Here is a 13,506-nt window from a genome sequence, read left to right as displayed (position 1 = left end):
CAGGGGACAAAATTCGTTCTGCTTGTCAAAATAAGGAATCTGTGCCGGATGCTATTGCCATGTTCCAATGGCTGATAGACACATTACACATACAGACATATATATTATGTTTATATACATATATATATTATTATTATATATATAATGCCTAGCTAACATGAGATAGAGTGAGGACGAATGGCAAGAAGACAAGAAGGTCAATCGTGCCGGATGCGATTGCCATTTTCCAATGCGCGCCCCCCCCGCCCCAAAAAACACACACACACATATTTATATAATATATATATATATATATATATATATAAGACCTAGCTAACTGATCCGTTGCCTGTATTCACAACACGTTATCCGATCCCCAATATGGCAGCTCCATCATCTACTTATATACGCAGCTGTTTGCGCATCACACTGCCTTTGATAATATTTCACGCTCATGCGCTCACCAGCGAGCAGGGCCGGCAGGGCGACCTCTCTGACACAGATGTAAGCCATGCGTTTTATTTTACTACTACTCAGAGAGAGGGAGAGGGAGAGAGAGAGAGAGAGTTGCCTTTGATGATCAGATGCACAAACAGGTTTATGATGATGTTTCTATCCCCAATGTGTTTGCATTACAGTAAAAAAAAATGCTTGATAGCCGTCGTAGGGATCGGAAACAATTTGCTGTTTTTATAACAAAAGATTATGTCATAACGAACGATTGCTTTAATTTCTTTTTATGGTTGGAAAATTAAAAAAACCATAAGAAAGTGCATATCTATATGTATATTCTAGGGAAAATTACCAAAATACCTCTCTAGTTTGTGGAAATTCTTAAAATACCCCTTAAATTTGAAAAATTCCCAAAGTACCCCCATAATTTGTCATAAATTCCCAACATGCCCTTCAAATTTTTTAAAAATTCTTAAAATATCCCTTGTTGTGAGAGTAAATTTCTCCAAAAACAAAAAAGTTGTAGCTTTTCATAAGAAGAGTGATTGTCTACCATACAGGATGCTAAAACTAAGATTTGAGTTGGTTATGTAGCCTTTGGATATGAATTCCTTCATTATTTTTAGGCATAGTTGACTTTTTTTGGGAGGTAATTTGCAAAAAAATACATGCTAAGCACTTAAAAACCGATCTCGATTGTCAAACAAGAATAAAGATTAGAAAATCTTGAAGATCCAACGAAAATAGATACAGGGCTATTTTGAGAATTTTTGAAATTTGAGGGGTATATTGTGGATTTCCACAAATTAGAGGGGTATTTTGGTAATTTCCTCTATATTCTATAACAGAGAGCTGCGAGATGAAAGCTACAGTCCAAAAGTCCTCTCCGCACGATAGAGAGAGAGAGAGAGAGGCCTCCTAAGACGGCGAGCCGTACTAGTTCTCACTAATCTTCACAACGTTGAAATGCGAAGTTTCCACTCACGAAAAGTGGTTGCTCGCAACAATTAACACAAGAAAATCTTGAAATTTTCTCATATAGGAAAACAGAGTCTTTTCCAATGTTCTTCATACAATGCATAACATCATGAGCTTCTACTTGAGAGGCACCGCATACTGGCCCCCCCACGGGCCGGCGTGCAATGAAGGAAGCTTTACAAAATGGCAGTAGTTGTGACTGCATTCTGCATTCCAATCAGGTTATCAATTTCAGCCTGAAGTCGGCCTCGATAGTAATGACGCTTGAAAATCCTGTCTTCAAGATGGCCGAGCTCATTTTCCGAGTCGTCCTGAGCCATTACTTTCCCTTCTACGTCACTACCACCAGCTCCCCACGTTTGAGCTCGGTCATAGAATCATGCTTTTCTAATACAAATTCCTCGCGCTTTTTCTAGTGCGTGCACAAGGAGAGATTCTCACTTTCTCTTGTATCTTGAAGGCTCGTGTAGCAGTATGCAAGAATTTACATTGTCACAAACATTTACGATACATTATTAGTCAAAGGCTTTTGAACAGATGGCTTTTTTGCTATTTTCATTAACTGTGTGAGCAAGGGCTTCTCTCAAAATGCGATCACCTACGCTAGCATCTTCAGGACTCATGGATTTTTCCCAATACAATGTAAGTCGTAAGGAGATTGTGAGTCAGGGTCTTTTGAAAGAACACATTTGGCTATGGATATTGGCCTTAGTAAAAGACGGACCTCTTCGCAGAAATTGTGGACCTTTGGATGAAGCTTGTCCATCAGTGCCACATGTCATGCTTGGCGAGTGGCATTACGCAAGGTGTTGACGCAGTGAACGAATTCAAACAAATTTGAGATGAGATTGTAGCTTGAGGGCTTCGTCCCAAAAATATAAAAAATACTCTCCATATATACACAAGAAGTTTTGGACATATTCTCACAAGAATTCTCACATTGTGAATTACCTCAACATCATGAGCTTTTGTGAGGGAGGCACCGCATACCTACCTAGCTAGGTATGCGGTGCCTCTCGAGAAGAAGCTCATGATGTTATGCATTGTATGAAAAACACTGAAAAAGACTCCATTTTCCTACATGAATAAAATTCTAAATCTTCTTGTGATAGCCTTAGTTGACATGCATGCCAATGTGGTGTAGTCCTTGAAGCACTTTTTTGTTCACATATATGCTTGTTTCAATTAATGCAAAGCAGCAGTTCAACTCCTATATGTAGTCCAGTGCACCACCTTTCTGGAGGAAGCAAGTATCCTGATATTTTGGCATGTGTACACTACAAATCGACAAAATTACTTTTTATATAGTCTCGTACGCTACATGTAAAGAATCATCATTTTAATGAGCTCCTTATCCAGGGTCTCTTGGAATGCATTGAGTATAGGGTATGCCCTTTAGAGAAAGGCCAAGAAGCAATGGGCTAATTCTGCAAGGGACCTTCTACAATAAAGGTCTTCAACAGGGCCACCAAGCACATATCTATTCTCAACAATTGTAGTAAGATATTGTTGAAATGGATGGTGTATGCTTTACACATAATAAAACCAATGGGGTTCAGGGATTTGCATTCTACTAGGAATTATAATTTGGATAGGCTGATTTACTGATGGTTGTTATGGCTCCATAATTTGACTTGCATTGTTACAAAGGATGAATATTGGAAGGAGTCATGCTTTTGAACATATCCCATGACACCCAAGCTTGGAGCAATTTACAAATCTCTCCTCTCTCTCTCTCTCTCTCTCTCTCTCTCTCACACACACACACACACACACACACACACACAATGTGTGCTTGATGCTAGGTCCATCTCATTTCACCAAGTTACTCATTTGCAAATTTTGCCATTGCAAGTTAGAATGAAGGCAGAGGCAAGTTCTCCTAGGACAAAGCACACACACTCGCCATGCATGTGCTCCTAAGACAAAGCACACACACTCGCCATGCATGTGCACCTCTTCTTCACTCACTTCTTCCCTCCATCTTACTCTCATTTGCCTTCGTCTCTCTCTCTCTCTCTCCCCTTCCCCTTTCATTCCTTTCATCTTATTCACTCCTTTGTATCAAAGCCCTTGATCTCATTTTCCTTACTTTTGTCCACTACATACCTCTTCTACTCTCTTTTTATCATTGAATTCTTCTTCTTCTTCCCCTCTCTCTCTCTTTGTGTGTGTGTGTGTGTGTGTGTAGAAACCCAACCGCAACGTGTTTGCCTTACAATACATGCTCGCTCATACTTCAATTGCAGTTATGGGCATTGAAAGATTTGTGGAGACATGATAAAGATGCATCAACACCTCTCATGTAAACTTTCTATATTTACATGCAAAGAAAACAAAAAAGGTTCAAAAGATGAATAAAAGAAAGATCTTAAGCAGAGGATAGATGCAAAACATAAAGATGCATTACATGCACTTGCTACATGAGGCCTGAATAGGCTTCCAAGTGAATGATCGAAGCTTTTCTACAACCCCAATATATAGCGGTGAGGGAGGAATCCAATCGATGGCGCTTTCATTTTGAGTGGCAAAAAAATTCCCATATGAAATTAACCCATACATATTCCAAAGGTCATAAATGGAAATTTATACATGGTATAACCAGAGGAGAAAAAAGAAAAGTAGCGGCAAGATTGTCGCTACAAAAAAAATCTTAAAAAATTGCAAAGAGGAGCTCGTTCATGCTTTATTTTGTGGAGTAGAAACCTTGTTGGGGGAAGGGACCCTCCTAGAACCATTTCAGCTAGCTTATCTCTCTATCTATTGTTGCCTCTTCTTTCTCTTATCAACCCCAATCCTACTCTATTGACCTCTACCATCCCCTCTTTTTTTCTTCTCACCTTCTACTTCTCTCCTCTCCATACGCTTTTCTTTCCATTAGCTATTCTCTATAACCTTTACATTTCAACCTGCTCCTCTCCTTCATTCCTCGACCCTCTACCCTCTATTAATATCCTGTCTACATATTCCCTCCCTTCAATTGCTATCTTTACTATCTCTCTACATATTCCCTCCCTTCAATCTCTATCTTTCCTATCTCTCCCACCTTTCATTCTTCTATCCTCTACCTCTCTCATGCCTCACCCTTTCTCCATTGTCTCCGTCTAAATTTACATACAAGTGTTTAGGATGAACATAAATCACAATATAATCATCCATCAAAAGAGAGATAGGGAAGATAAATCAAAAGAGATAGTGTGTGACATGGAAAAAGAGAGGACATTTGAGGGCTAAAAGGGGGGGGGGGGAGAGAGAGAGAGAGAGAGAGAGAGAGAGAGAGACCAAATCCTAAGCTAATTAGAGATCAAGAATGATTGTGTGAGATGGAGAGGGAGAGGGGGAGAAAGAGAGGGAAATTGAAGGATGACAGTGGGTGGGGTATTGAATGTTGGGGGTGTAGCATGGAGAAACAAGAGGGGTTCAAGTGGCTCAAATGAAGGGCTACTTGCTGCTAATGGTAGAGGCCAAAATGTGCAGCATTTGATGTTAGTGAGTGGTAGGGGTGGGGAAAAAAAGCTCGCTCCCAAGCTGGCTTCACCAAGCTTGATCCAAATTAATCCTCACTGAATACACGGGTTTAAAAAATACCTTGAGGGTGACATAAGCAAGTAGAAGGGCAGGTACCACTAAATCAAGATTTTTTATGGAAAGGATTATAGTGATAGACAGAATCCTTAAGCACAAGAGGCATATGGAAATATCCATTTAGAGGCTGCATGGATGAAAAAGTGTTAAATAGAACCTTCCTTGCAAAAATCACAAAAGATATTGAGGTACAGGACTAGCCTAGAGACCATTGGTCACCTGCGACTGCTGCTCTTTATATCTCTCCATCCCACTCTTTAAGTGATGAATGTGAGCATAGAGGACTACTTGGAGAATAAGGACGTAGAGGTTTACATATAGAATATAGACTCATCATGAACTTGCCCATGTCCTTGTTAAAACCAACCCCTCTCTACATGTTCCTCTTAAGGAACATCCTCGTTAGATGACGATTAAACCATTTTTTTAAAACATAAATTGGGTCAATAGCCTAAGGTGCCTGTTTCAGCTTTCACTTTTGCCTTTCATCTACAGCCTCCACATGTCTGTTTCCTCGATTCTCTGCTCTACCTTCTCTCCCTTACAAGAGTTAGATCAAACTCTATAATCACTTGCTTATGACTACCTGACTAGCTAATTTTGATGACTTCCTTCAAGAATTTGATATTGATATCACTATGTTGTATTAACACTAGATTGGTAACAATACCTGACTAGCTAATTTTGATGTCTTCCTTCAAGCATATGGTATTGATATCACTATGTTTTATTAATACTAAAGCCTCGTGGCAATGGCAGTGGGAAAAGTGGGAAGTTATCACCCCAAGGGATTCACTCTATATACAAAAGGCCTCACATGATCTAACTAAGTAAAACTAGTCAAACAGCGTGTAGTGCAACGTACTAAGGAACCACTTCCGTTGATAACTAGATGTATCCTCAATGTATCTTAGTTGACTTTCAAATTGTGTATCCCTTTAACCTAAACTCTAGCTACTTGTCCAATTCTGACCCATCTAAATTACTAAAAAAACATGGTTATAAAGTTGTGTTAGGTTCCCCATGTAAATTTGCATCTATACAAACTCTTTATAGCTTTCATCCCTCAATAAATGAGCTATAATCACAAAACAAGAAATTGATACAAAGCATTGTTAGTCTTGCATGTATCTTTGTAGCTATTGACTCACAAGTTCAAGGGAAGACTCTTTTGGAATCCATGATTTTGAAACACAAAAACTTTCTCTCATTTTCCCCTTTTCTCACTTCTTCTCTCCCCGCCATAAATATGATACCCCCACCCTTATTATTAATCTTGGGAGATAAATTAATGGGGATTTGTCCCTAACTTATACACTTATGTAACTTGTAAAAAAAAAAACTCTCCCCTACACTTACATGGTGCAATACTTTTTCCATGGTGAGTCTCTCGGGGTTATCGCTCGATCGTGGTCAAATCGTGGTCAATGGTGGCCTTGTAATTTTCAACCCTTCTGTTCATGTTGAGTCCATGTGTGCCAAATTTGTGGTCTCAATCGCAAAACAGGACCAGTACTGGGCTATCATGACCAAGGATATATGAGACAAGGAAAACATGTTCTCTAAAGGTGGTCAGTGGAACGGGATCAAGGTGCACGACAAACCATTAGCCCCGAGGTGGCCTAGATTGAGATTGGGTGGCATCACGGGAATGGGGTGAAGTAACCAAATATTTCAACAATTCCATATCGCATTGGTCCCCTTGGCTAAGCTAAAGCTATTGTGTAATTCTAAACCCTTATTGGAGAGAAATTGCAACAAGGATGAACAATAAAGGACTATAGAGCTTGATCAACTTTTGGGATGGAAACAAAAAGTGTTGGAAACCTTCAACCAGTTGGCTGCCTAGTTTCAACTCAATGGCACTGATTGTCAGCATAGCTCTAGAAGGCCTGGACAACATTATGATTTCGATCTACCAATCTACTTTTGAGTGGAAGCTTACCCATGAGTAGCTAGTTCTTTAAACCACATACGAAGGGAATTTACCAAGCGTAAATGCACGAGGTTAATTGGTTTGCCTCTTTGAACAAACAATGGTTGGAAGCTTGATGGGTTGAGGTCACGAATAACATTTGGAATCCGCATTGGTCTCATCTTATGAAGGTATTTCTGTGCAAGGTTTTGTGGGGGGCTTTGTTGATAGGAATCAAGATTGAAGCATGTGGAGAGGTCCAATAGATGTTTAGGGTGTAGATTGGCTAGCGAAGACTTCGCCCACCTTTTCACAGAATGCTCGCCAATTAGAGGCATGACATTGAAGGTATGCAAATGGATGCAACAAACATGGAAGATAGGTTTATTTAAGAAGGATATGTTCCTCCGTGGGACACAATTTTGAAGTCTTGTGCTTCTAATCCATACTCAAATTTTTAGATATTGTTTCTTTGGTAATATATGGAAAGTCAAGAATTGCCATGTCTTTGATAGCGACATCTCTAGCGTCTCACAGATTATACAAAAAAGTAAGGAGATAATATATGTGTAAGGTAAAAGGAAAAACTCTGACGATTGGCTTAGGGCAACCCTCTCCATCCGATTGAGTCTTGTTGTGTGAAGATTTGGCTTTTGGTAATAGTACGATACCAGGTACTACTAACTAGGGTCTCATATAACCATGTGTCCCTCAAGGCTCAAAATGAGTTTGAGGCTGATTTGTATATTTCTTGGTGGGATTCAAATAAAATCACTCACAATTGTGAGTTTTGCAAAAAAAGAAACAAAAAATACACGACACATATTGTTTCTTCTTTAACTCAGTAACCTCTTGGAATTATTGCTTGAGATGCCAAGGAGGTTCTAAATTTCTCTATATCTACAAAGCTCGATTATGACATAAAATAAATTGGAACTATTTTAGGCTATTGATTCCACCTCAAAGTTGGAATTTAAATAATATTTTTAAATCTAAGTTGAGCCAAAAAACGTGTTGGTTTTTGTGAATTTTCAATAGACCACCCTAAAACATAACTTAGTTACCTCTAAGTGTTACATAACTATCATAGTATTGTCATGCTTCTAATAAATGTAGATCCTGTGTATTATTAGCTATGGCCCATTTACAAAAGAAAAAAAATCCGATGCCAATTTACTAGTAGATTTCACATTTTGATGGATATTTTGGAAGTTTCTTTCTAATCAAAAGAAAAACTTGAGTGGGTTTATGAAGTTCTCATTGTGTGACCAGTCTTCCTTGAGTTTTTGGGCACCTAATATCCTAAATAGCATGCAACACAAAAAGGTAGGAGTGATTTTGCATTTTACCACAATAGGATTTATTTTGAGTGAGTACTATGTTTTCTTCAAATTGCCAAAGTTCACTCGTCAAACATGCTACATTATAAGCTTAGGTTCAAACATAAGAATAAGATTCCAATTTGGTGCTAACGTGAAAAGTTTATATGCATCTAGAAGGCCACATTGTTGAGGCCACTTATTTTTCTCCTTGCACTTTTTGTACTAGGTGTGTTCTAAATTTTCTTAGGGATACATGTTTCAATCTTGTTGAGCTTGACTATGAAAGTAAAGTATCAAATTGCATTACATGGAAGCATTTATAATATAAAGGTAACTATAGGTGTATGCATAGAAACATCAATGGTAGATCAATAGAATGTGAAAAATTGTATGTTTTCTGTACTTTGTACTTCATCATTTTTTTTTGGGCATGACACCACCATAGGATTTGGTTTTTTGTACTATCTTATGGTCTTTGTTTTTTGGCATACAGCAACCATAGAGTTTGGTTAAGAACTCGATGACATTTAAAAGAAAAAAAAAGTTTGTTTTCTAGAGATTTTTGTACCTTGTGTGAAATGGGATTCATCCAACAAATATGCTAATTTTGGTCAAATTGGGCACTCCTTTGGATTTGAGAGCTCCTCATGACCATGAAATCAAGAGTTGTAAGTGTTTCTTATTTCTCCACCAAAAAGTGTGGTGCTAGATTTGAGCTGAAGTAAGGACTTCTATTGACACATACAAACGATAGAAGTATGTGAGCTTTTCCTAAAACCTTGAAAGGACACTTTTTGTCCTCTTAGGCTATCAAACTAGGCTAAGCTAAATCTTGAATCCATTGTAAACAAGAGAACATTCAGCCAAAGAAGAGTGAAAAAGAAGAGAAATTTTCATGTCATAGGAGCAATCCGGCCAAGCAACCTCAAAAGTCTCTCCAACAACGAGTCTTGAACTCGGGGGGGGGGGGGGGGAGAGAGAGAGAGAGAGAGAGAGAGAGAGAGAGAGTTGTTTTGTAGGTGGCATATGAGATTAAGATATTTATCTAATGATTTACACAGAAGAAAGGCTGCATGGTCACTTAGTTGTGTGTGCTTGTAAGGTTGTCCCTTTTTTCTAAATATTATCGTTCGTACACTATTCTCAATGGAAACCTTACAAGTCTCAAGCTACATACGAATAAATGCAAGCATGGAGGGATCAATAGCCAGTTTTCGTTGACATTAGCTCTATGGACTTGTGATATATACCCTCGGCCTTAGGAACATACTTCCAATTTGAATGTATTCTCTTTAGGATTAAAAGAGTTTACATTTAAAGGATCTTTTGGATGTCACTAAATATTGGACTCTTGCTTATGTGGAAGGGTCCGGCATGTGATATGGGGCAATGCATGGCTACTTACCCTTCATAGATCATGTACAAGTGGAGCATGCTCAAGCTAAGGGCCCCATCCCACTGAGTGGATACAAAGATTTGAGGCCTTGGTTGTTCTATGATAGTAGGGTTCCATGGAGTACTTAGGACACATCTAGCACATCAGCATGATGGTACTTTTTTTTTACTTTGCAGTATAGACTACTTGTCTACCACATTGCTACACTTTTTGATAGGTTTCATCCGACAAATTAATGGGAAAAGTGACAAAGGAGAAGGAAACATGTCCATCCATTGTTGTCATTGTCTCTAGGTGAAAGATCTTTAATTAGGCATATCTGCATGATTGTGAGCAGCATGCATAGCGATTGATGAGTCGCAACAAGAAGATCACAATTATTCACTTCTAGTGCATATGAGCTTGAAGCTCTACAACCCCTCCAAGAACTGAGCAGGACATAACTCTAAATTGAAAGTGTGAACATGCACTAAAACCCATTACAAAGGTGAGGCACAACCAACTTCTCATCTCATCTCTGCAAGAACTCTTGTGGGCATGCCCACACATGATTACCCTACCATTGGCATATAATCATGGTGATAACCAAGAGAGCATTTGACATGCCAATGTAACTATCAAAGTAGGGGGATTTGAGAAAAGTGCAACAGAGGAGGGACAGCCTTTAAAAGGATGCTTGATGTCAATCATTAGGACTCTCCATTACTTAGGTAGAGAGTGTAGCACTCACCTTATCCAAAAGAAGTGGTGCCATTTTTTTTTATTGGGATGAGTAATTTCTCCTATGTAAATCAGCCCCAATATTTGAGATTAACTTTGTCAATTTTTGCAAATGAAAAATAAGGCAAGCTCAATATATGTGAACGAATCACAAGGGCTTATGTTAGAAGTGGTTAAAATGTCAAATGTATCCAAAGCTCAAAACCTTTTTATGTACCATTTACTATTTTTTCTCAAGATTTTTGCTGATAGTAAGACCCATTCCTTGTAATTACATCACCATACAAGAAGGTTCCAATTTTGATTTGAAAAAAATGTGTATATTTAAAATGATAAAAATAGCCATTGCTAATGTTTGTCGCTTTTAATGTGCAGGCACAAGATGAGGCAATTAATGACATTGAGAACCTTATGACAAAACGTATTGATAGTGATCAATACTATCCACCAGGATTTATATCTGCCATAGATACCGACATCTCAAGTACACTACGTATTCATACCACTTTAGCGCTTCATGATACTGGTCCATGTTTTGGAGAAGGTGTTGGAACGATTAGTGGATATGACCTTGTTGAGGCATGTTCACTATATTACTCTCTCCACAAATATGATACACACATTATCATCATGAACAATGGTAGTCCAACATATAACATATAGAACCTTAAAATCACCGTATGAAATTTGAGCTTTAACGTAATCTTTGAATTACACGATGTGAAGCATTCAATCCTTAGTCAAGGTAAACAAGAAAAAGCATCCACCATTTCAACTAACATACCTTTGAACTGCTTTAATTTTTTGGCACAGTAGGTTAATCCCCTTTTTTTTCCTTTTTATGTTCAGATATTTTTCAACAATATGCTTGAAACAATACGAAATCAAATTAGAAATGGATTTGGATTTGGAGTTGTTGTGGAGGGTGTAGGTGATCAAACCTTAATTGAAGAAGGTCTCTCTGCACAATTCTATTATTGGGTGGAGCAGATAGGTGAAACTGATGATGGAGCATCCACCCCTAACACAGGAGAGGCAGAGGGTGACTCAGATAATAGTCCTGATCGTCACGATGAACTTTCTGTGGTTATAGGTACTATTGTGTATGGATTTTCACATATATTAATTAGACACACACACACACACACACACACACACACATAGAGATACCTAACCCTTGTGTTGTGTGTGTGTGCACAAGCGCATTGTGTAAGAGATAAAGGTGTGTGTTTGTGTGTGTGTGTGTGTGTGTGTGTGTGTGTGTGTGTGTGTGTGAGAGAGAGAGAGAGAGAGAGAGAGAGAGAGAGAGAGAGAGAGAGAGAGAGAGAGAGTCAATGTATGGAAGGTAGGACCCAAGACCTACAAACATTGTGGTAAACCCACAATCGATTTTGCATCGTGATATCCAAAGATGAGTTCCAAAGAAGAGACCAAACTTTCCTTACAAAAGGAAACGTTAGCAGCAAATGGAGACACCAAAACATGCGCACGTGCGCACACACACACACACAGAGCTCTTTGAGAAGATGGAAATTGTAGTGATCATTCAATATGAATTTATTTGATTACAAAGATGTTAATGAGTTACATATTAGCTAAAAAATGATTAATTTGTCCATACACTTTGATTTATTTCAGGTGTTCCTCAGAGAAAAAGAATCTCTTTAGTGAATCAAACTACTGATCCACTTTCAACCAACACCACGTATCAGATCCATCCTTCTCAACATCGACATATTATTTGTAGCAATACAACCAAGAACATTTCACGAGCATCATTCAATGCTAGCATTACAACAAGCATCATTTCACAAGAAGATACTTTAATAGATTGCCCTCCATGGTATAATGGTCTCTTTACATCTAATTATGATATCAATGTGCTTGTGAGTGAAGACGCTAACACTAATTACCCAGATCTCATAAACTCACTCAGTGAGACATACTTCTTGATTATGCAAAATGATTGCAATTTGGTGCTATACCACGCTATGACAGGTGGTGAAAACATACCAATATGGGCATGTCCAGACTCTAAATGCTTTATACGTGGAGAACATTGTTACGCTCGCATCAACCTAGATGGGACTTTTGCTGTGTATAATGGTAATGGTAAGCCACTTTGGTGGACCCCTACTCAATGCACTAGCGGGCCTGGTTGTTGGTCTAGAACGTACCTTGTTGTACAAGATGATGGGAACCTTGTTCTTTACCTTCAAGAAACAGGGGAAGCCATTTGGGCTTCAGGAACAAATGGCCAATAAGCCATTGATTGTTTCAATAGAGACATTTACATAAAAGAAAATATTGTATACATGTGTACACACATGACATGATAATGCAATTATAGCCTTGATACTTTAAGTTCTCCTCTCATGATTTTATGTGGTCTATTATGAATTTAATTTTGTACAACATTCCTGTATAATATTTGAAATAAGGTTTATTATGCTGGAGAAAGGGTTCTCTACCAACTTGTAGCCTACGAGGCCTTTGCAGAGGGAGGGGGGGGGGTGGTGGGGGGGGGGCTATGGCAAGGTGAGAGATGGAGAATGTTGACTGGACGGCTATTGTGCAAAGCCTTTAGATAGTGACCACCATGGGTTGGGACGCCAAGCTGTTATGCGGCTTCATTGACAACTTTCCCTTGCCAACGACCCTATTTTTGGCGCTTGGAAGAGGATGCCCCTCCCACCTCCTGTGGAGGGAAAAGGGAATCTAGGGTTTCCTAGTTGAAATGGTGCTAATGCTACATTCGATGAAGTCTCACAATTATTCAAAAGGTCTTGGCCCCCTTGGCTAGCATGCTTAATTTCTATTTGTTTAGTTGTTGTATAAGATCGCATGTCTCCTGCACAACTCGAGTAGGAAGATGGTGGCAAAATTGACTTGATTTGTGGCAATCAATGGACTCGTCAAGTTTTTGAAACTCCTATGTGTCATCTTGGATTCAATATGGGTCATTTGGTAGTGCATGCATGGTTGGGTGCACCTTCAACATCGTCTATGTTTGCATCTGCCGATCGGTGGTGTAGTTGTTTTATTCTCCTTTGGGTCTTTGGTATTGATGGGCCTTTGGGGGATGGATTCCTAGCTTCTTTAGATTTGTAGGGTATATTTATCTCTCTCTTCTTGTATCTTTAGCAACTTGGGGGATG

The 13,506-nt window shown here is 38.8% G+C and overlaps 1 protein-coding gene across 1 annotated transcript; it reads left to right on the top strand.

The window, feature by feature from the left end:
• The first annotated feature begins 356 nt into the window (after positions 1–356).
• Positions 357–12,612, top strand: LOC147439552 (uncharacterized). Its single transcript, XM_086484333.1, has 4 exons — positions 357–483; positions 10,724–10,921; positions 11,198–11,441; positions 11,987–12,612. The coding sequence occupies exons 1-4, from the start codon at positions 361–363 to the stop codon at positions 12,610–12,612; spliced, it is 1,191 nt and encodes a 396-aa protein (XP_086340459.1). The 5' UTR covers positions 357–360.
• Positions 12,613–13,506: the final 894 nt, after the last annotated feature.

Source organism: Adiantum capillus-veneris, chromosome 16 (genome assembly GCF_014529385.1).
Source record: "Adiantum capillus-veneris isolate H3 chromosome 16, ASM1452938v2, whole genome shotgun sequence".
Classification (NCBI taxonomy): Eukaryota; Viridiplantae; Streptophyta; class Polypodiopsida; order Polypodiales; family Pteridaceae; genus Adiantum; species Adiantum capillus-veneris.
The sequence above is the reverse complement of the archived record's forward strand: the minus strand, read 5'-3'. Positions and strand labels throughout refer to the sequence as shown.